The 23,376-nt window shown below is 46.0% G+C and overlaps 2 protein-coding genes across 5 annotated transcripts in view; both read left to right on the top strand.

The window, feature by feature from the left end:
• CHST3 (carbohydrate sulfotransferase 3) overlaps nucleotides 1-17,917 on the top strand; it is a 56,327-nt gene extending 38,410 nt beyond the window's left edge. For all 4 annotated transcript variants that reach the window (XM_090058248.1, XM_090058246.1, XM_090058245.1 and 1 more), the window contains one exon: nucleotides 1,133-17,917. In XM_090058248.1, the coding sequence (XP_089914374.1) occupies nucleotides 1,133-2,381 (1,249 nt within the window). In that variant the 3' untranslated portion in view covers nucleotides 2,382-17,917. The remainder of the gene's footprint in view (nucleotides 1-1,132) is intronic.
• Nucleotides 1-23,376, top strand: part of AIFM2 (AIF family member 2, ferroptosis suppressor) — a 152,169-nt gene that overhangs the window by 34,658 nt on the left and 94,135 nt on the right. The gene's annotated exons all lie outside the window — the stretch shown is intronic.

Below are 23,376 nucleotides of genomic sequence, written 5' to 3'. Positions count from 1 at the left end.
CAGCTGGAGTACTACGTCCAGTTCTGGGCGCCGCACTTCAAGAGGGATGTGGACAGCATGGAAAGGGTCCAGAGGAGGGCCACTCGTATGATCAGGGGACAACAGGGCAGGCCCTGTGAGGAGAGGCTACAGGACCTGAACCTGTTCAGCCTCCACAAGAGAAGGCTGAGGGGGGATCTTGTGGCCTGTTATAAACTAGTCAGGGGGGACCAGCAGGCATTGGGGGAGTCACTGTTCCCCCGAGCACCGCCAGGAGTGACCAGGAATAACGGTCACAAGCTGGCAGAGGGTAGGTTTAGGTTAGATATCAGGAGGCGCTACTTCACGGTCAGGGCAGCTAGGGTCTGGAACCAGCTTCCAAGAGAAGTGGTGCAGGCTCCTACCCTGGGGGTGTTTAAGAGGAGGTTAGATGAACATCTTGCTGGGGTCATTTGACCCCAGTATTCTTTCCTGCCATGGCAGGGGGTTGGACTAGATGATCTACTCAGGTCCCTTCCGACCCTAGAAACTATGAAACTATGAAATTCATAAGAGGAGAGCAACATGAAGTAGGCAATGATCTGTTCACCAGGGCACCCCCTGGAACAACAAGGAACAATGACCATAAGCTACTAGAGAGAAAGTTTAGGCTGGACATAAGAAAAAAGTTCTTCACGGTCAGGGTGGCAAGGATCTGGAATGGGCTTCCAAGGGAGGTGGTGCTCGCCCCATCCTTGGGGGTCTTCAAGAGGAGACTGGACAGGCACCTGGCTGGGTTCACATGACCCCAGGTTTGGTGACCCTTTTCTTGCCTGCCAGGGGCAGGAGGTCGGACTAGACGGCCCACTGAGGTCCCTTCTGACCCTAGAATCTATGAATCTTGGCTTCTCTTAGGGCTGTCAACCAATTTTCACTTGCAACACCCAGTTACTAATTCCTAGGAGTATGAATGATTCTTGTGTGAATGTCTGCTGGGTTTGTGACATAGGCAAATGGGCACAAAGGAATAGGACAAAATTACTGAATTCTTCAGGCCTGAGGTAAAGTAAGGCATACCCTCAGCTGCTTAGAGGGGAAAGCCTAAACAACGCCCCCCTTGGTCATTTCAGTCACTGCTTCCATGTTTGTCTTGATGCTTTTGTTTTGTTTGCAGAGTATCAGACAAGCTGAAGCAAACCCCACAATCCCTGATGGAGGCAAACAGCACAGACCCTGGCTTAGTGCTAGCAGAAAATGGGTCCCTCTTATCCCTCAGTGAGCTGGACTCTGCCTTCTCTCAGATCAGAAACCGGCTTCTGAATGTTACCCTGCAGCTAGGAGGGAACAGGGAGCCTGCTGTGGCCCCTGCCAAGGGGCCCCGGAGACATGTACTGCTCATGGCCACCACCCGCACAGGCTCCTCCTTTGTGGGTGAGTTCTTCAACCAACAAGGCAACATTTTCTACCTCTTCGAGCCACTCTGGCACATTGAGAGGACAGTGTCCTTTGAACCTGGTGGTGCAAATGCTGTGGGGTCAGCCCTTGTGTACAGAGATGTCCTGAAGCAGCTGTTTCTCTGTGACCTCTACATCCTGGAGAACTTCATCAGCCCACTCCCTGAGGACCACTTGACACAGTATATGTTCCGGCGAGGCTCAAGCCGCTCATTGTGCGAAGAGCCTGTATGCACCCCTTATGTCAAAAAGGTCTTTGAGAAGTACCACTGCAAGAATCGTCAGTGCGGCCCCCTGAATGTGACCCTTGCAGCGGAGGCCTGCCTACGCAAGGACCACATGGCTCTCAAAGCTGTGCGAATACGGCAGCTGGAGTTCTTACAGCCATTGGTTGAAGATCCTCGCCTAGACATGAGGATCATCCAGCTGGTGCGAGATCCACGGGCGGTGCTGGCTTCACGCATGGTTGCCTTCTCGGGCAAGTATGAGACCTGGAAGAAATGGGCTTCAGAAGGAGCAGCTCCCCTCAATGAGGATGAGGTGCAGCGACTGCGAGGGAACTGCGAGAATATCCGTCTCTCAGCTGAACTTGGCCTGAGGCAGCCTGCGTGGCTGCGGGGCCGCTATATGCTGATTCGCTATGAGGACATTGCCCGGTCCCCACTCCAAAAGGCCAAAGAAATGTACAGGTTTGCAGATATCAGCATCACACCACAGGTGGAAGAGTGGATACTGAAGAACACGCAGGCACCTCAGGACAGCAGTGGCATCTACTCCACCCAGAAAAACTCCTCAGAACAGTTTGAGAAGTGGCGCTTCAGCATCCCATTCAAGTTGGCCCAGGTGGTACAGAACGTCTGTGGCCCAGCCATGAGTCTGTTTGGCTACAAAGTAGCCAGCAATCCTGAGACCCTGACAAACCGATCCATCAGCTTGTTAGAGGAAAGAAGGACCTTCTGGATCACGTAAGATCCTTTGTTGCTGGTTTTCTAAAAAGAAATATATTGTTAGACTGACAAAAATAGAAATGGAACATGGGAACAGCTGAGGAAGCAGGAACAGGGCACCATGCCCTGCTGACCTGTATTACACCCTCATCTCTAAAGCTTGTGTTTGACACATGCTCCTTGTTCATTCTAGGTGCTTTCTATTTCTCCAGAGGACAAGAGGGCATTTAGCTACAACCAAAAGCTCAGCTCTCTAGATGGAGACTGTAATGTGGCAACCCTCTGAACTAAGCAGAGCTCAAATGCTGGCAGTGGGAAGAGCCAAAGCAATAGGTGCCAGCTTCCATACCTCAGCTCTTAGCTTTCTTCCCAGAGGAGGCGCCACCCGTTGCTGAAAAGGCATTTCTGCACTAAACATCCAAAGAGAGAATCCTATTTTTTTTTAAACTGTACATTTTACTGCCGAGTACAAGAGGAGGTGGGAAAAGCCAAGGAGTGCTCTGATATTACCTGAGGCAGACCTGGCTGTTGTGGTTTCCTTGTTGGACAGAAATGCCAAGAGGGACTTGTTTCAGGTTTGTTGTCAAGAAACTGCTTAGTAAATCCCCAACAATGGGGAGGTAGGGAAACAAGCACCCTAGTGACTGCTGGTAAACATTCAAACCCAGGATATTGTGTGGGTGGACTTCAGACCCTGAAATAAACAGTTGTTCAAATTTGAAGAGACATGAGTGCGTCCTACAAGAACCAGCAAACTATCCCCAACTCCAGGGATACAGGACAGACATGCAGCAAAGTCAGCAACAGCTGTACTACATTAGAGATTATTGGCCCAGGTGCAGGATTCCTCATGTTGGCTGCTTTTTGTCTTGCTATCAAATGCACCAAAGCCAGCAGCTGAGAGATGGTAGAGAGACAATGGGAAAGCTATTTAAGAAAGAGCAAGAGAAAGCAGTCTTCCCTATCCCTGGGGATTGGGCTTGCCTTCCTAAGTGGTATCAACGGTTTTGTCTTCTACTCCCCCATAAAAAAAATCTGCAAGCCTGTTTCCTCAGCAACCCCTTGATAGTAGCTGGTGTCTACAGAACAACAATGAATGCTTTTTTGCCTGGTTGTGGTAGGGCATTGCTGTAGTTGTATTTGTGTCTTGTTGCTTTTGTTTCTCTGGAGTGCTGGTTGGAGGTTGGCAGTAACCCTCCAGCCCAAAGAAGAGGAAATTGTTTGTCCAATTAGTTTTCTTGGTGGGGAGGGAGAGAGGGGAGGGGAAGACTGGGATGTGGGCAAGTGGGACCTTGTCCAAAGTTGGGCAATAGAAATAGTTTCTCTAACAGGAAGACATGGGGGCAGATTGCAACAGACCAATTTCTAGCATGTGCTGCTCCTTGTCCATGTCCACATTTAAGCTTGGTTTTGGTTACCAGGAGACTGGTCTCTAACCTTAGCCAAGTCTGGAAAGGGTTATTGGACTCCCTTGCTCACCCTTAAATTATCTTCAGGGCAGAAACATCAAAATAACATGCTGGCTAAAAATGATTTTTTTTTTTTTAAATAATGTTATTTTTCAAGGAGCAGTATTAGGTTCACTTTAATTGCATTTAAAGGGATTCCGTCAACAGATAACACATTCCTTCCTGGAACATGTCTTGACTTAGTGTTGTCCCAAATAACACCATAGATTATGCTAAATTCACATATTGCAAGGAAAATGTTTTTTCTCTGTCTTTCAGCGTATTGGCTTTTTGCACTTGCCATGATCTGGGGCACAGTTGCTTCTACTGTGCCCTCCTGTGCTAATGGCTGGTTTCACTTCATAGTCCCATGCACCAGCATGAGATGGCATTATAATTGTCATCCCCAAGGGTAATGGGGAGTACAGCTGGGTAGCAGAGAAGGGGGAAAGCTGCTTTTATCTTCTTTGGACACAACCTGGGAGTGCTGAGGAAGCTGGAGCTAGAGAGTAAGTCGAGGAGTAACAAGGTAAAAGCTAATCAGGAGATGATCCAGCCAAATTTTGTTTAAGGCCTCTGTCAGGCCTTGCTAGTGCAGCTCACATAAACATCAGCAAGATTGAACAGAAATATGCAAAAAATATAGGCAAAATATTCTGACCAGAACCCTCAAATCACAAAGCACTTTAAGACAAATGGGCAGATGCTTAATCTAAAAGAAAATTAAGTTGAGAGATACCCTGGCAAAGATAGCAACACCACACCTTTCCTTCTAAAAAGATACCACATAATCTTACTAATGAAAGTTTGCTTTTCAGTAACAGAAAATGAATACATTGCAGAGTATCTCCCACAGTTTGGACAACCAAAACAGAGATGAGGCAGTTCTTCTTTGCGGCTCATCTGTGCTAACACAATGCAGCAGCGTTTGGGTTGCAAGTACTGCAAGAAAATATTGAGCAAAAAACCTGGAAACTGCTTCCACTGACTTTGAAAAATAATCTTGAAAACATTTATTAATTTAGCAGGTCTTGTAAGCCCCTTAGTTTTTAAAACCTACATTTCCAGCCTAACTCCCTTTATATTTTTTGCTTTCCCAGAGAGCTACTCAGGGCTGAATGAGGTTTGTAAAAGTCGAAAGAAATAGATAAAATCCCCACAAGCTTCAAAGGAGGCTCTTCCATGTGTACTTTTACAACAGAGATTCTGTAGTTTGCATAATCAAACTCCGCACCCACCAAAGTACTTATTTTAAAATACTGTCCCCCAGGTTTTTGAACCACAAAGACCAGTGAACAACTGTCAACAACCTTTCCCTACTTATAGTTATTCATTTGTTATTTTTTCCCTTGTGCAGATAAACATAAGCCAGTCTTTTTATCAAACACACAGGTTGTATCTTGGAGACATTTACATGTTCCCAAAGCAATCTCACCTGTCAGCCTAAGATAATATGGCCAGCCTCTACAAAAATAGAGCAGCAAGGTGGAGGTAGAGATTTGCAATGGTCTGGGTTCACTTACCATGCCCCAGTACAACCTGCATTTCCAGGACCTTTGGAAGGTGGTGGTTTTATCTATGGACAAGTGGCAGGAAAGCACATATACCCCTATGCGACTTCATACTCCTCTTAAAGGTAAGCACATGAGTAAGTGCTATCCTGAACTGGTGTGCTTCCATGAATCAGGCCTTTAATGCATTTTGCAGCATTTCATTGGAATATTTAAGACAAGAGCAATGCATACAGAGTACAGAACTACTGAAACCCCACCTACCAGAAAACTGTCCTGGTCTGCATCAGTGCAGATAGCTGTAAAACCTGTCAACATAAAAATTGACAAATGTATACCTACACAAGGGCCATGATCTAAGGCCCATTTAAAGCAGTGGAAAAGGCCTTATTGGCTTCACTGGAGTTTGGATTGGGGCCAAGGCAGAGCAGTACTGAACTGGACCCACAGTCCCTTGCTGACTAGAGTTTTTGACCAGATCCAGTAGCAACCTGCAATGGAAACTGTCCTGGAAACTTTCCTGGAGAGGCAGGGGCAGTAAATGTAGCTCCAACCAGCACTTTGGTTATGCTGAAATGAGGTGATCATGATGGGGTTTGTTTGTTTTTTAATTGTTTGTGCTTTTCTATGTTGTGCTTTTTTTAGTGTTTAATTTGATATGCTTGTATGTGTGTGTGGAGGGGTGTGTGTGTGTGTGTTTGTGTGTGCGTGTGCATGTGTGAAAGGGCTGCAGCCTTGCAGGGAAGAAGCTGTCACTTCTTGCCATAGGTAAAACTGGTTAGAGAATGGAGGTTTTACCATTATAAACTGCAAGGGGAATTAATTTATTTATTATATGAAAAACGGGGGAATATTTTATTAGCGGTGAGTTAGAGCTATACCCAAAACAGACAGTCAGAAGAGACGACAGGAAATGGGAAGTGGAGAGACAGTTGTACCAGGAGCAGCTCAATTTTGATTTCAAACAAAATGCTGTTTCATTTTGAGAAATCCTTTCAGTTTATCTCGTTAACATCTGGATACAAACAATAAAACAAAAATTACACAGATAGAAACTGCTATCACAGCAGGTAACACCTCCACTCTTTCTAAATGAATCTGACTAAAAATACATGGTTGTATTTTCTCAGGCTATCTATTTTGTGCATTGACAGTATGTTTTGCACTGTTATCTATTATATGTGAGGGATTTTCACATCCTAACAGGAGTTGCTAATACGATAAGGGAAAACATGGTGGTAAAATCTCCAAAAACTGGCATGGCATTATACCTGTACCTGCTTTTCATTCATTTTTTTAAATGACTGCTTTTTGAGTAACAGTATCCTCCTAACCTTTTGGGAACCACAGTAAAATTGCAAGCAAGACAAACAGTAAGTACAGAATGGCAATCCCTTATGACATAGAAAAACACAGAAATCCACAGAAGTGAAATGGCACATAGCATAAAGGATGGGCTAATGACCTTTGGGATTACACCTTTGTCTACTTCGAAGTAAGCATAGGGACTTAATTTCTGCATAGTTAGGAACTGATACCAGGTCTCTTCACTGAACATGGGGAGGTAAAAAAATCCCAGTTAGAGCCTGAGGCAGTTTGGTAGATAAGCGCAAGATACGCCCAGGAATTAAAGGCCAAATTCAACTATACTATACACCTTTGGCAATCTCACTTCACTTCAGTGGGGTTTAAGTCACAGCAGGATTTGGCCCAGACACTGGAATCCTGTCTCTTTCCTGGAGTAGTCCCTCAAGGCAGAGCTGCATTCATTAGCAGCTTGGGGAATCGCACTGCATGGCTACCTCCTGTATACACAGACGGGGAGAGACAGAGGGATTCAGTTCTCTACTCAATCAGTCACTTGACCTTCCCAAGCACAAGAGAGTCATTCAGCACTTATTTATTTAAGGGTTTTTTTCCTCACTTGATGAACACATCTTTAGTCTGGAAGAGAGAGAAACTCTGACCTTTGTAAATAAAAGGGAATATTCTTCTGCATTTCAGTTACTGGAAAAGGAAAGGCAGGTTTCTAACAACTTAACACTCTTCTACCAGGTTCTCTAGATGTGCACCTCTTCCCACTCTTCCCTGCATTTCATGGGAGATGGGCCAGGCCCAGGTGCTGATAGAAAGGTCCACTTGCTACCTGCCTGTTGTGCCCTCCTTGCAGTCGTGCCTCATGCTCTCCAGTTAACAGGCCGGCTCTGAGAGCTTTGTTTCAGGGGGGAGACCCCCTCGCTGAAGAGGTGTGGAATGGAGGAAGAGGGAGCAGAGAGCAGGCAGCAGGATCTGAATGGGGCCTTTGTATTTGCTGCTGTACAGCACGTCATCACCGTGGGCCAGGGAGGAAGGCTCTTGGCTGCTCTCAGGGCTCCAGGACTCTTAAGATGGGCAGCTTCATTACTTCAGCTCTTTCTTCCTCTTCTCAATTGTCTGTTGCTTTTCAACTCAAAGAAAGGAATCTCAGGTGTTCACCCCTCTTAATGGCTGATATTGTGCTGCCCAGAACAGATGTTCTTTTTGTTTAAAATCAAAATATCCGCATCTAGGATTTGAAGCAGACCTTGTAACTTTAACCGCAGGGGTTCTCCCCACTGAGGAAAATCTAAGGGGAAAGGAGGCGAGGTGAAGTAGACACAGCACTAGGCAGACTTTAAAGGAAAAGGCACTGGCTTAGCTTCGTTGGGCAGCAGGAAGTGTGCAGCTGAGGGAGTCAAACATCCTCTTGTTTATTTTTCTGGATGGGGAGAATTCTGCACTACTAGCTGGGAGTTTTTGGAAAAATAAACTTGCAGCTATACTAATATACATGCATTTTATTACTGGCTGCATGTTGAGGTTCTAACTTAAAGGCTCACCTAACTCCGCAGCAGTGCTGTGACACAGGCTTTCCTAACCGGCCATGCCCACTGTGGTCTGCTCGCCAGTGGAAGCTCTCGACAGACCTGTCCCCTGAAGAGAATACTCAGTGCTCTGGTCTGAATCAGCCTTGTGGATTCACAGAAATGAATGTGAACCTTGTGACCTGTTAGAAGATGGTTGACTTGACTTATTTAATTAAAAAAAAAATCACAATGGAGGAGAATCCAAAACATTGCCCGTCTCTTTAATGTTTATTCCCTTGTTATTTTTAGCTGTGAGAAAAATGTAGGTATTAAACAGCAGCAGGTATAACAGGTAAGATTGTGTAAAATACACCTCTCCCTGGCCCCCCAAGAAATGACTTGCTTTCCTTGTGGATCAGCAACAAGGGTTCAGAGAACTGAGAAACTAGGAGAAACTCAGGAAAATAACACCTGGAAATGACAACAAGAAATCGAGCAGCAGATTGTGTGCACAAGAGCAAGTCTCCAGTTTAATGGGTGCTCTCCTTGTGGGGGACTGAGCGCTCAGGACTCCCAAAATGCATAGGTGGGCTGAAACCAGAGAGAAAAATGTTGGTTTCAAATCCATCAGAACACAGGAGGAAAAGCTGACCAGATGCCCAGAGGAAAAGAACAGGCTAAACAGAAAACTGGGAATTACCTGCAGGTCTCTAAGAGGGCTTTATTCCCATACCCTGGAGGTTTACGCCTCAATGTAGCAGTCAACCACTCTTACACACCCCTACTTCAGTGGCAAGGGGAATCTGAAGCAGGAGTGGCAGCAGTGGCTGAAGTAGGGGGCACAGGAGCAACGCAAGTGGAGGGCGCCAATGATTGCTGCCATGATTGCCACATGCCCTGTAGGAATCCTTTGTACTTCCACCAGGCAGCCATCCCCCACAGCGTGCGAAATGTTGCCACAGAGAATTATAAACCTACTGAACTTCCCTTCCTCTACCCCAGCCTGGCACCAGTAATGGCACGGCAGGGGGGCCTCACCATAAGCTAGGGAGAGTTGTAGTCAAAAGGCAACTAGTTGCTACGCTGAGGACATGAAAATGGCAGGAAGGAGCTGATCAGCAGTTAGGTCTTGCTTTGCTTGGGACCCCACATACTTGGAGAACTGGCATAGGAAGACTGAGGTAAAACATGTCATGAATGTATGCCAAAGGATTCAATCCTCTAGCTCATAATTTTCATTTGAGGCTGTTTGTCTCTCAGTTTCAAAAGTGTCCTGCCCAAGAGTCCACTCAGATGCCCAGAGCTCTTTTACTGCCAAAATCTCAGGACTAAGACAGTGACCACATGGCAACAGGTAGAGATCTCAGTGCACACTAGCTCCAGAACACTTACCACTACAGCTATGTTAGGCCAAGCTATGTCTGGGCTAATCAGCTTTGTATAAAGTAGGGCCTATAAACCCACGTACAGTGCTATTTTAGCATAGCCCAATTAATTCAAGTTATGGAGCTAGTGTGTGCAAAGGCAGCCTAAGTATCACCACAAATTTTAGCATCTAGGATTAATACTATTTCCAGGTATCTCAGCACAGCAGAGCCTGGCTCTGTGTAGGCTCTTGATACATGAACTAGCACCTCTCTGAAGAACACTGAATGCCCTTAGATAGTGGTTACCAACCATTTTAGACTTAAGACAGTCCCTGCTAGACTCAAGGTACACTTCAGAAAACGCCAGCTCTTCACTTTCACTTATAGTTTGGCTAGAAAAAATAAAATAGCAATTCTTCTGTTGCAAAGAACGCAGAAAGACCACAGCAGGGCAGAATGTTTTTGACACTGGATTCCTATTTGAAATCTCTGGGATAATCTTGTGAGTTGTGTAGGTGTTTATACATCTAACAGTGCTAATACTGAAAGACCCTTAAAAGGATCTCACAGTACCCCAGCTGAGAATCATTGCCCCGAATGTGTTGTCTTTCTCTAGCTGGGCTCCATGCTGCTTGACAAAAGAAACTTGGGGACCTGGGGCCTCAAATTTAGGCATCCTTCTGCTGGAAATTTCTCACCATAAAAATGTAATTGGGGTTCAGTAATAATGGCACTGGGAGCTCATTCCCAGAGCACTTCACCATAGCAAACACTATTCCAGCCAGATCCTGGGCTACAGCATGGCCTCTTTGTACTATTCCATTTATAAAGGAGGCCTTCAGCATAGCTTTATGGCCCCTTTCCACAAAGCAGGCAGTTAAGCATTTCCCAGGCATGGGGGAATCCCTGACTGGCACAGAGCCAAAGTAACCAGGTCTAAGTCACTACCTGCAACCTCTCACCATAGGGGAATGAGGAGGGAAGGAGGGAGATTTTGTGAGCATTCCAGATGTCTTCAGCACAGCCCGTAGGGGCCCACTGCAACTGGGAAGATTTAAAGCAACCAACTTCTTAGAAGCAAAACCTGGGACAGGCCTACACACGCCACAACTTTCCAGAACCAGCCATGCTCTATATCCCTTCTGGTTAATGCCATTACCCTAGTGCAGCATGCAGGGTAGGTAATTCACTGCTATAATGTAGACCTAGTTGACCAGAAGAGCACTGTATGAAAGCAGCTGTGCTACACTGTGGTTCAGGACAGAACCTGTAGCTAATTAGGGACTAATTTCTCCCCCCCCCCGCCGCTTCCACTCTCTTTAGGATAAAAGTCCCATTTCAGGGACTGAGGAGCCCACACATCCCCAGAATTTTGGATTGTCCCAGCAAATTCAGGATGGCTAATCATTTTATATGGATTTAAACTATGGTTGGGGTTTAACTTTTGAAAACTGCCTCGGCTGCCTTTTCCACAGCTGTGCTGAGCAGAGGTCTCATGGCTGCTTATTTGGGCCTTGAGTTTACGAAATCAGTATCTTCCTTGGGTGTCTCAAGCAGAGAAAAATCACACAGCAAGGGCAGGTGGAGTCCCCTCTACAACATGACTGCACTCTGCCAGCCACCTGAGCTGGCACTTAAATGAGCTATGGATATATCCTAAACATTTTGAAAAGGCACAAAATCCTGTAATTGTTCTAAAGGGCTCTCAAATACCCCTCTCCCCCTTGCCTCTCCTGCAGCCATGCCCAGATGTGTCTATTAGTTGTGGACTAACCCTGCACTGAGGGAAGCAGGGGCTCTGAAGATCTGAGTCTCATGGAAGTGATTATATTTTAAGAATTCTATTTAATTGCTTAAAGTGTATGACATTTTCTAATGTCCAAAGCTGCTTAAAATGTATGGGCTTTAACCTTTTTCTGCAAAATTAAAATGGTGGAGACCTTTTATGTAAGAAAGGCCAGTATGGTCTGCAGATCTACTGGAACAATCCTGTTTCTGAGTGAAAGCAGACTGATTTTTCAGTCAAAAACCCAGCAGAAGTGGGCTGAGTTTTTGAGAGAGGGTGATTTGGCATGGAAAATGAGGAAATTCAAGCCATCAGATATTTCCAATGTTTAAAACGCATTTTAGAAAAAACTGAGTAAAAAAAGAAGAGAAAATGAAAATAGTAAAGATATTTGTGCCAAATTATGTGAAGTAATATTTGTGAATATCATACAAATCCCTGAATAAACTTGTATTTCAGCAGGGTATAGGCTCAAGCATAGCTAGACAGAGGCTACAAATAATAAACTGATACCCTGGAGGTGCAATCGTTTAATAGCTAGTAAAAAAACTTGCTAAATGCAACCCTGCAGTTTATTGCAAAAACAGGCAGGTAGTAAAAGCTCAGCAGGACGGAGTTTACCCAAACAATCAGAGCTGATTAGGGAAGGACTAGCAGGAAGGAACAGGAATGGGTCTCTTCATTGGGACAGCTGAATCAGGAATTGCTATGAATTACTGCACTCAGAAAAAAGGAAGGTACAGCTTTGCTAGCACTGTTTTCAGGTGCATATATGCACATTTGTGTCTAATATATGCAGTACCTACCTGTATGTGTCTATGAATACTTGAATAAAAGTAAGCAGACGTATATCAGCATGTCTGCAAACATACATATCCATGAATGGGTGCATATGCATATGCACACACAAGGTATCATTGGTATATCTGTATATGTGTGCATTCAAAAGAAACGGACACACCATCTATAGCAGTCACACATATTCTATAAACTGCTGCTCTTTAGATTCCTTCCACCAAAGGAAAGAAAGGTGTATGCTATACAGGCATATGATCCAAGATCTTGAAATCATAAATCAATTTGCTGGCCTTGTCACCACTGCCTGGGAACTCCACAGCTATGATTTGTCATGTGGCCCACAATGCTGCAGAAAACTGGTATTAGCAGGCCAAATGTCAGAGTAAAGGGCAAGTCATTTTCTCTGCTGATGAGGAAGAGGTGCCAATGAGCAGCTGACAGTTGCTGAGAAGATGTTTGTGATGTCAGGTGGGGACCATGCGATTCATAACAGGAAAAAAATAGTAGGCCAAGAGGGCTATTGTTACTGTGTTGTCACTTCTGCCCCTTTCTCAGTTCCTGTTATTTCCTTAGACTGAGTTCAGCTTTACTGCATGCAGTGCATGAATCCTGTCTGCCCCAGCACCTCTATCATATTTCTGTTCCAGTGCCTTCCCTGAAATAATAAGCATTTCCCTAAATCCACATCACTTCCAATATTTGAGTGAACAACGCATCTGTAATAGTAAATTAGCATAGAAAATTCTTCCTCAGGAAGAATTCTTCCTCATCAGAATCTCGCTGGTGCCCAGAAACTGTAGAACAGTTGCCACAGAGTAATTATTATGCCTCAAAAGCACGAAAATTTGGCAATGAACAGCTTCACTCGTGTTATGTAATCTTTCGTTTTTCAGACTTGGTCTACACACAAAGTTGTTCTGATTTAAAGATGTGATCTTATATCAGTTAACCAATGCACCATTCCATGGAGATAGCCAGATTTAAGCCTGTTCATCCTGGTTTAACTGACAGCTGCAGACTGAACTGATAACGCTGAACTTTGCATAACTTCAATGCAAACTGGTTTTCAGTTAAGTCAGAGAAACTTCTGAGTATAGACAAGTCTGTATTATCACTTCATGTCAGTGACAGCTCCTTACCCAGCCTTTCTGGACTAGGATTTAGACGTGGAATTGTGCTGAACATGATCTGTCCTTGTCTATACTTGCAGCTGTCTAGGGTTCATCAGTACCAGGGCAGCCGTACCCATGGGTAATGGGTGACTGGTGCTGCCTTAGGGGGGCATGTGCCCCACGGTGGACAGTCAACAAACAGGAGTGGGGTGGTCCCCCCATGGCCGATCATGTCGACCAGGGCTCCCACCCCCGGCTGGTGCTCTCAGTGGGGGTACCGGTGCTCTTGCCTCCACCCATCGCCTGAGTGGGGAGTGTGGCCTGTCAGGGGGTGCATGGGTACTCTCAGGGGGTGCGCATGCACTCCCATGTACCCCCCTATGCAGCGCCACTGCTATGGCTGATGGCCATTATCAGCTATGGCTCTTTTTTATTGGGTAGACAAGATTCAAGCTTTCAAGCAACACTGTCCCTTTCATTTCTTTTCAGCTGGGTTTGCTGTAGGTAAGAGAAGGGTAATTCCAGGGAACTTAATGAATAAAAGATCGTTTTGCCCAGGTTCATTCTAAAGCCCCAGTATTGCCACAGAGGTCATTACAGGATCATGTTTTAAGTCTGATCTCATGTGCTAGCAGGGTTACCAATAAAATCTCTTGGAAGGCAGTGTTGCCAATTCAAATGGACATGATATGCAATGGAACCTCTAGATCAGTGGAGCTCACCATTTTGGCCCCACAGGCCAGGTAAGTGGCACAGGACCAGTTTGTGGGCCACGTTGGACCCTGTCCACCATTGTCAGGCATCAGGGCCCACACTGCTCCTGCATGCTGAGACTGGGCTCCTGGGGTCCCATGCTGCCTGCACCCAGCTCCATTCAGGCTCTACTCACACCATCTGGCAGTGCCATGCCCAACAGATGATATGGTGCTAGGGGCTAGATCTGGCCTTTAGACCAGAGGTTAATTCCTCCTGCTCTAGATCTACAAATAAGATCATCCTATAACACAGGGGCAGGCAAAATATAGCCCACGGACTGCATCTGGCTGACCAGGCCATTCTTTCTGGCCCACTGGACCCCTAAAAATTTTAGAAAATTAATATTTATCTGTTCCTGGCTGCCTGTCAAAGATGACAGGAGCCAGGGGCAGTAGGACCCCAGGGGAGCTGGCAGTAGGACTCAGCTGTCGAGCCCCACCCCACCCCACCCCCAGCCATTTCTCTGCCTTCTTGCCCCCACACTGCTCCAGCACCACGTGGTTCCTGGCTGCATTGCTGGACTGGGGAGCACAGAGCTTCCACCCGTACCCCGGAGGGGGGTGCGGTTGCATGTAGAGAGGGAGTGTATGTATATGTGTTTGTGTGTGTGTGTGTGTGTGTGTGTGTTTGTGTGTGCGCGCGCGTGTGTATTCATAGGGTGAGTCCCACAAGCACGCCCTGCCAGACACCTGCACCCACATCCCCGCTTGCACTGCCATACACGCAGACTCCCATACCCATACCCCCTCACATACCCCAGCCACCCTTCCCCACACAGAATCCTCCACAAACCCCATAAGCACCCACACCCACGTGCTCCCTCACTCCACACCCACACCTATCCAACCCCCACAGACACACCCACACTCTCCCCACACTCCACACCCCCAGAGCCCCCTACAAACCTATACCCATGCCCCCATTCCCTCCACCCCCCACAATATACAAGAGTAAGGCTTCATTTTAGCCTATTATATACAATCACCTCTATGTGCATTACACAAATACATGTCAACCAGGACAAAAATCTTTTTTCAGATCAAATTAGTATTTTTGATGTTCTCTGTTTAGAATATAATGTGTAGGCCTGTGTGAATAGGGAGCTATTTGATTTTAATTCAGATTTGGCTAATTCAGATGCCAGCGATTCAATATGGACATTCAGATCACTTTTCCAATTCAATTCGTCTGAATGGGCTTCAGAAGATTCAGAGAGATTTAGCCATAAAGTATAATGGGGAATCCAGTAAACATCTATAACTTTTGTCGGTTTTTGGCTGATTTGGATGAAACTTGCAGGGGTGGTAGTTTCTGCTGAGGGTATGAAGCCTGCCAAGTTTCAAGATGAAAGGTACAGGGGTTTCTGGGAAACTTCACCTCAAAGTCGTGAAAGCAAAGCTCATGTCATGTACGTGTTACACCACAGCAGGGTAAAAGCTGCAGGAATGGTAGCTCTTCCTGAGGGCACAAAGCCTGCCAAGTTTCAAGGAGATAGGTGCAGAGTTTTCCAGGAAACTGTGCCTCAAACTGCTGACAAGCAAAATTTGTGACATAGGTGACACTGTGTGTGTTAAGGCACAGGGGGGTGCTAAGCCCTGCTGCGGCCATGAAGCCTGCCAGCTGTCAAGGAGATAGGTCCAGGGGGAGTCTGGGTTCTGGGGCCCTGCACCTCTGGCTGCTAACAGGCAAAACTTGTGACGTGTGCTTGTGCAACTGTGTCTGTCTTGGGGCACAGGGGGCTGAAAACTGCAGGCCTGCTTGGCCCTGCTGCGGCCATGAAGCCTGCCAGTTGTCAAGGAGATAGCTGCAGAGGGTTCTGGGGCCCTGCACCTCTGGCCACAGGCAGGCAAAACTCGTGACATGGGTGAGTGACACTTTGCATGTGTTCAGGTGCACCTTTTCTGGTACTGGGGCCTCTGCACAACACAGCAGGGTGCCTCAGTGAGGTCTCCTCCTCCCCTACAGCCTCAGCTTGGTCCACCACTGTAAACGGAAGCAGGTAAAAATAACTTAGTGACTCAGCAGTCAGCACCAGTAACACCAACAGCATCTAAGGTAGCCAAAATGAACTGTCAGGCCTTTCTTTCCTCTCAAGTAGGAGCACCTAGTGCATGTCTGTTAGGTGCACCCTCACTGTGCGACTCTGTATGTGTACGTGTGTGTATTTGTGTTCAAGTGCACCCTTCCTGGTGCTAGGGCCTCTACACAACATGGCAGTGTGCCCCAGTAAGGACGACTCCTCCCCTACAGCCTCATTCCAGTCCACCACTGTAAACAGCAGCAGGTAAAAATAACTTAGTGAGTGAGCAGCTCTAGCACAGTCACACCAGCAGCATCTCTGGTAGCCTAGCCAAACTATCACAGAGCCTTTCTTTTTATAAAGGAATTGAAACAAAAAGTAAAGATGTTGTGTTGGATATATGTTACTTGTGGTGTGTGATGTCTTATCTTGTGTTTTTATGTTTATATATTTATTATGAAAAAAATGGAATAGTTAGAGAAATATATCTTAGGAAGCTTTTGGGTTGAAAAACCCTTTGTCAGGCTGAGGAAGTACCTACAGTTGATATGTCTCCTGGTCCTGGATGTAAGGAATAGTAAAGAAGCTGGAGGCTGGCTTGGCATGCAATGCAGGCAAGAAAGCCAGTCAGTGAAAATGGAAATGGAGGTGTCAGGGAGTGAGGGACAGGCTGGGCGTAGGGTGGAGAAGGGGGATATAGCAGTTCAGGTAAAAGTACAGAGGTACCTGGGGAGTCAGATGTCCAGCAGGTTGCAGTGTGTCAGAGAGAAATCACATTCATTGGCCAGCTAGAGATGTCAGTCCTCCCCTTCCCCTTTCCCCTCCCTCTTCTAAGTTTCTGTTTCCCAATAAAGACTGCTCTCTGAATCACTGAATCTCTTCTAATCTTTTCCGCATCCATTCAGAGCTTCTGAATCAATTTGGAATGTTTTAAGCTTCTAGCGATTCAATTCGGATTCAGAGATTCAGCCTCTGAATCAGGCCAAATCTTCTCCAAATTGAATTGTGAACCAAAGCTTCACATAGCCCTAATAATTTGGTATTTTTCTGGTTCTAAGATGGCAAACCCCATTGCTGGAAGGAGTACTTCCATGGGCAAGGGAAGGGACTTCTCGTAGCAAAGGTCAGGGGTTAAGGGGTGGGACTTAAAGTTACAAGATGATGACCAGGGGGTGGTTCACTTGTCAAGGGGTGGGGTGTGGCCCTCAACAGCTTGCCAAAATTTGGTATGTGGCCCTCCACCTGAAATAATTGCCCACCCCTGCTATACAGCATCTGATGGAGTGAGTTCAAGCTCATGCTACATATCTCTGATTTAGTCTATAAAGTGAAAATCTTGCCATCATCCTACAGAGCAGCGGTTCTGAACCAGGGGTACATATACCCCCAGGGGGTATGTGAAGCCTCATCAGGGGATAGGTGAGATATATTTCATACATTGTGTAACACTGGTCAAAGGGCCTAAAAAAAATCTTGACAATTGAAAGGGGTATGTGAGAAGGGAGGCAGAAGTCCCCCTCCCAACATGTCTCGGGACCCCGCCTGACACATAGCAATACTTATGGCAGGGTCCAGGACGAACGGCAGCTGCGGGGAAAAGCTAGTGCAGGCTCTGCAGTTCCGCAGCTGCCTGAGCCTGTGCATTGGTGAGCTCCGGGGGGCAGGGCCTAAAGGCAGTGAGGGACCATCAAAAGGCAGCTGGGGAGAGACCCAGCTGCCCGGACTAAGTGTAAATTTAGAACTTGTGTGTTTTGAATTGGATGTGTAAATACACAAATTAAATCTTATTTGAAGCTTATTTTTCAAAAATTGGGGTTCACTTCCCTTTCCCTCCAGGTAGAGCTTTGTTCATTAAAGCTTTGATTAATTTTAAGCCACTTTAGTTGTATGCTCTTTTATTTCTGAGCCAAAAATACTTCGGTGTATAAAGCTTGCCAAAGGGTGGAGTATCACATTTTGATCTATGTTACCGAGGGCCCATTCAGCTAAAATTGTGAGGCCTTGAAGACTGGCCATTGCTGGAACAGAGACAATATAATCATTATCACAGTTTCATAGTTAGTAGGATCGGAAGGGACCTGAGCAGATCATCAAGTCTGACCCCCTGCCATGGCAGGAAAGAGTACTAGGGTCAAATGACCCCAGCAAGGTGATTGTCTAGCCTTGTCTTAAAGACCCCCAGGGTAGGAGCCAGCACCACTTCCCTTGGAAGTTGGTTCCAGATCCTAGCTGCCCTGACAGTGAAGTAGCACCTCCTGATGTCTAATCTGAATTTACCCACTGCCAGCGTATAACCTTTATTTCTAGTCACTCCTGGTAGTGCTCGGGGGAACAGAGACTCCCCCAATGCCTGCTGGTCCACTCTGACTAGCTTGTAACAGGCCACTAGATCCCCCCTCAGCCTTCTCTTGTGGAGGCTGAATAGGTTCAGGTCCTGTAGACTCTCCTCGTAGGGCCTGCCCTGCGGCCCCCTGATCATGCAAGTGGCCCTCCTCTGGACCCTCTCGATGCTGTCCACATCCCTCTTGAAGTGCGGCGCCCAGAACTGGATGCAGTAGTCCAGCTGCGGCCTGACCAGTGCTGTATAGAGGGGGAGGATCACCTCCTTGGACCTGCTCAAGATGCACCTGTGGATGCATGACAAGGTGCATTTGGCCTTCCTGACTGCATCCCCACACTGCCAACCCATGTTCATCTTGGCATCAATGATGACTCCAAGGTCCTTTTCTGCCTCTGTACTGACAAGAAGGGAGTTCCCCAGCCTGTAGGTATGGTGCCGGTTCTTCCTCCCCAGGTGCAGCACCTTCCACTTCTCAGTGTTGAATCCCATCCTATTTTCATCCGCCCACCCCTGTAACCTGTCTAGGCCTGATTGTAGCCTATTCCTTCCTTCTAATGTGCCCACATCCCCCCACATCTTAGTGTTATCAGCAAATTTGAACAGGGTTTTACCCCCTCATCCAAGTCACTGACGAAGATGTTGAACAGTGCGGGCCCAAGGACCGAGCCCTTGGGGACCCCACTGCCCACATCCCTCCAGGTCGAAAATGAGCCATCCACCACCACTCTCTGGGTGCGGCCCTCCAGCCAGTTGGTGACCCATTTGACTGTGCAGGTGTTGACACCACAGTCCCCCAGTTTTTTAATGAGAATGGGGTGAGAGACAGTGTCGAAGGCCTTCCGAAAGTCCAGGAAGACTATGTCTACTGCTACCCCTGCATCTAAGGATTTGGTGACCTGGTTGTAGAAGGCCACCAGGTTGGTCTGACAGGACCTGCCTCTAATGAACCCGTGTTGGTTGCCCCTAAGCATAACCTCCCCCGCTGACCCGTCATGGACATGTGCCAGGATAATTCTCTCAAAAAGCTTACCCAGGATTGAGGTAAGATTAACTAGCCTACAGTTTCCCGGGTCTTCCTTCCTCCCTTTTTTGAAGATGGGAACCACACTGGCCCTCTTCCAGTCCTCTGGCACCACACCAGAGCACCACAAGTGCTCGTAAAGCCGTACCAGGGGTCTCGCAATGACCTCAGCTAATTCCCTCAGCCCTCTGGGGTGGAGATTGTCCGGGCCAGCTGATTTAAATACATCCAGTCCCTCCAAAATTCCCTGACTAGATTCTCTTTGACCCATGGCCTAGGTGTGCCTCCCCTGGGGCCTGAGGGGGTCCCAGTGGGGGGGCTGATCTGGTCCCTGCTCAGGAATACAGAGGCAAAGAAATCATTAAATAGGTTAGCTTTGTTGTCTGGTGTGATGACCAAATTTCCTAGTGTGTCTTGCAGGGGCCCCATGTTACCCGGTACCTTCTTTTTGACCCCTATGTATTTAAAACTGGGAAGCTAGTCCCAGTTCCATCTCCGCCTTCGCCTTCCTGACTGCCTCCCCGCAGCTCCGAGCAACCGCAGTATAATCCTCCCTGGTGATGGCCCCTCCCTTCCATTGGGTGTATGACTCCCTTTTAGCTAGATGCCTTCCTTTAGCTGACAAATCTCAGCAGGGAGGGCATTATTAGAATGGGCTTTGTGGCTGACCCTCAGACCTAGAGGTTCGACCATATAGTCCTTTCAGATTACTGGTAAATTTGAGAAGCATTGGCAGAAAGGCTGAAGGAAACTTACTGTACTCTTCTGAGAACCAATAGAGAATTTCATTCTCTGAGAGAAAATCCAGCATCTTTCATCAGAAGTAAATGAATAAGGAATTGTATTTTTGATTTGTATTATTTATGCAGTGCCATAAGTATGAATGAAACAATCAATCCATGAATCAAATGCAAATTACTTGAATATTGTGATGGGTTGTTTAGACCTCACTGAAGTTGATGGCTGTTATTGTCACCCATCATTAACTATTTCCTGATTTGATATGGGCCTTCAACCATAGACAGGCATGTATCACAGGGCAAACTCAGACAAGTGTGAGGCTACTGGGGAATTCCAATTGTGCAAGCTTGAAAGCCCTTGCTAGGCTCAATTCTGGATTGGGGAGTGAGAAAGAGAAGCAGAGAGAGAGAATACAGTTACTAAGAAAGAGAAGGCAAGAGCCATCTCGCCAGAAGCATTTGTAGCATGACCCTGAGAAAGAGACCCTGGAGAGAGCTTTTCAGTTGGGTTCTGGCTGAAAGAAGCTTAGATCTATGAGCAATGAAACTGTTTCACTATTCCCAGGTGTTTGATATTTTCTGTGCGCAGAGAAACAGGACATTCTTTCTAAATATGTCTGCATGCTGAAAAAGGTACCATGAATCCCATTCCAAGCTAACTCAGTTGCCTCCACACAGTGCTGCATTATGCTGGATAGCCTTACCCTTTATTTGGTATTTGAGGGGTTAAAACTCAAGGACTCAATAGAAAACACTGAGCTAATTCTCTCAGTAGCATGGAGCTAAGAGCAGGTGAGACTGGCCATACATAGAAAAGTATGCCTGTAACTTCTGAGAGATTTAACCAGTGAGATGCAGATTTCAGTAGAAATCGGAAAGGAATAATTGGGAGTAATTGGAACTTGCAGCCTCAGTTGTGGGCCACAAACAGATGCCAAGGTGTTCAGTGAAGGTCATGCAATACCAGAAAGTAGATGCTGGCATTGATCCAGTAGAGTCCAGGGAGTTTTCTGGGTCTCTAGCTAAGAAAACATAGGCTTTAAAGCTCATAGTGGGTGTGGGGAGGAGGGAGCAGAGCACAAGACACATGCTGATTACTTGCTCTTTTGTCTTTTAGTGTTCTGTCCTGTAGACACATACACATAGTAAATCCTATTGAAGTCATTGTACAAGATGTGGTCTGTAAGGTCAACTCCTTAGCAGTTCATTTTGAAAACTTACATCACAATTCACTTCATCTAATGTCAAGATCTCTCAGATATTACTGACCCAAAAGTTAACTTCCTCCTCCATTGTTAATAAGCTTTTGTTCCATATAGGAGACATTGAAAAAGTTGCAGAGCTGGCAGAGAAAACTAATTCAATGATGAAATAGGTAGAAGAACAGAGAAGAGAACAGAGTGAAAGCAAATTAAGGAGGACTCAAAGATGGAACAGATGGGGAAGAGAGAACAAATCATTGGAAAACCTGGCACAATAAGAGCCCCCGTTAAAGATCTCAGGTTCCATTTAGATACTTGAGGGGCACAGTCCCTAAGTATCTGTTGTGTTCTTTTGACAGCCTGGCCTTATATAGGTCACCCACATTTGTCTTCTTTGTTGGGCTGCTCCTACAGTGCAAAGGTATGGAACAACCCCACTGAATTTTGTGGCCTGAAGAAAATCAGGTCATCTCGCTCTTCGTGCCTGGGTGTGGGTTTAGAAGCCAGTTTTAAACACCCAACTATCAATCTCTTGGCCTTTATTTTTTCAGAGTTCTGTAGAATGTCATTGTTTGCTTCACACCTGCAATCTTAATCCTTAATCCTGATCTCATGAACATTTCCACAGATGCTATGTGTAACAACAACTCTAGTTGAGGAAAACAGCAGATGACTTCTTTGTATAATGATGAAAGAGAAAAGACAGAACCTGCCATGCACGATATATTAACACCCTGCCAAAACTAATTTGCTAAGCTAGTGCCCTTCTTAAGACTCACGTCTCTCAGGAGGTTCATGATAAACAGCCTATTGATATGGCTGGACAGGTGGACTGTTACTGATATGTTTTCCATAAAATGTATTAGAAACAAACTTTTATGTCTCAAGACCATACACTTAACTAAGACATTTTCAAATGGGGTTCCTGTTACTGAGGTAGCTCTGCTTGTATGGCGGTCATGTGGCCTGCTGCCATGGTGGCAGGTGGTACTTTTTAAAGCAGTAGCTGCAGTGGCAATCCTCAGCAAAGCTCTCTGAATGGCAGCTGCAACAGTAACCTTGGGCAGTGCTTTCCAGAGCTGTGGCAAATGGCACCCCCAGGCAATGGTGTGCAAGGCCAAAAAACTTCCCCAGTGACATGGCGAAGAACCCTTCTTGTGCCTACCCCTTCCTCTCCAGCAGACTGGGCAAGATGTGACTCTCTGGACAAAGTGTTAGCCCTTGAAACTGCAGCCCAACCGGCCACAGAGTGGATATCTTAAGGTGCATAATATTTATATGTTGAATGTTTTCAAGTCCCTTGTATTTGATATTTTAATGTTTGGGGAAGTTTGATGTTAGGTGTAATTGGTGTTAGGATGTCAAATATTTGGAAGTGTTTTACAATTGTGGTCCTTGTTCATTTTGGGGGGTGTTCAGTGTTTGGGGTTATAAAAGTAGGGGAGTTTAACAGTTGAAAGGGGCATTAGATAAGGATTGATTATTTTATTATTTTAAACACCTTTAATAGACTCTTCTATTTATTTTAACTGATTGTGAGTGGGGCACTTGTTCTTTTAGGACTCCCAGTAGGGTCGGTTTTCTCAGATTGCTGGGTGGGGGTGTGAGCCAAAACTCCTTGAATATGAACCATGTTTGTCCTGCCTCCAGAGCCTAGCAGAAGGGTTACACTATCATCCTTGTCTCTTCTCCCTCCATTGTGTCCTACACCTCCTGTTGCTGCTTGACTTCATTTACATCCTGACTTTTCAAACACCTATACACATGCTTCAATTTAAGGGCCTGAGCTGTCCCACAGACATCACTTGGACTGTTTATGCATATATGCACAAACATATGCACATATGCACATACATATGCATAATCAGGGCCTTTGAGAGCAGCCCTGTTTGAGACAGGGACGGTCTTTTATTTTATACTTGTACAGCATCTACTAGTATGAGGCTCTGCTGAGCAGGGCCTCTGGACACCACCGAGGTAAAAATAATAAATAGCAATAATATGAAGAGCTCTTTCAAAACATTTCAGTTTTTTACAAGGCATCAGAAATCCATTAAACAGCAACATGTTTAGCACGCTCTTCCAGGCCT

The sequence above is a fragment of the Crocodylus siamensis genome, chromosome 7 (assembly GCF_052110815.1).
Source record: "Crocodylus siamensis isolate JL-2025a chromosome 7, ASM5211081v1, whole genome shotgun sequence".
Lineage (NCBI taxonomy): Eukaryota > Metazoa > Chordata > Crocodylia > Crocodylidae > Crocodylus > Crocodylus siamensis.
The sequence above is the reverse complement of the archived record's forward strand: the minus strand, read 5'-3'. Positions and strand labels throughout refer to the sequence as shown.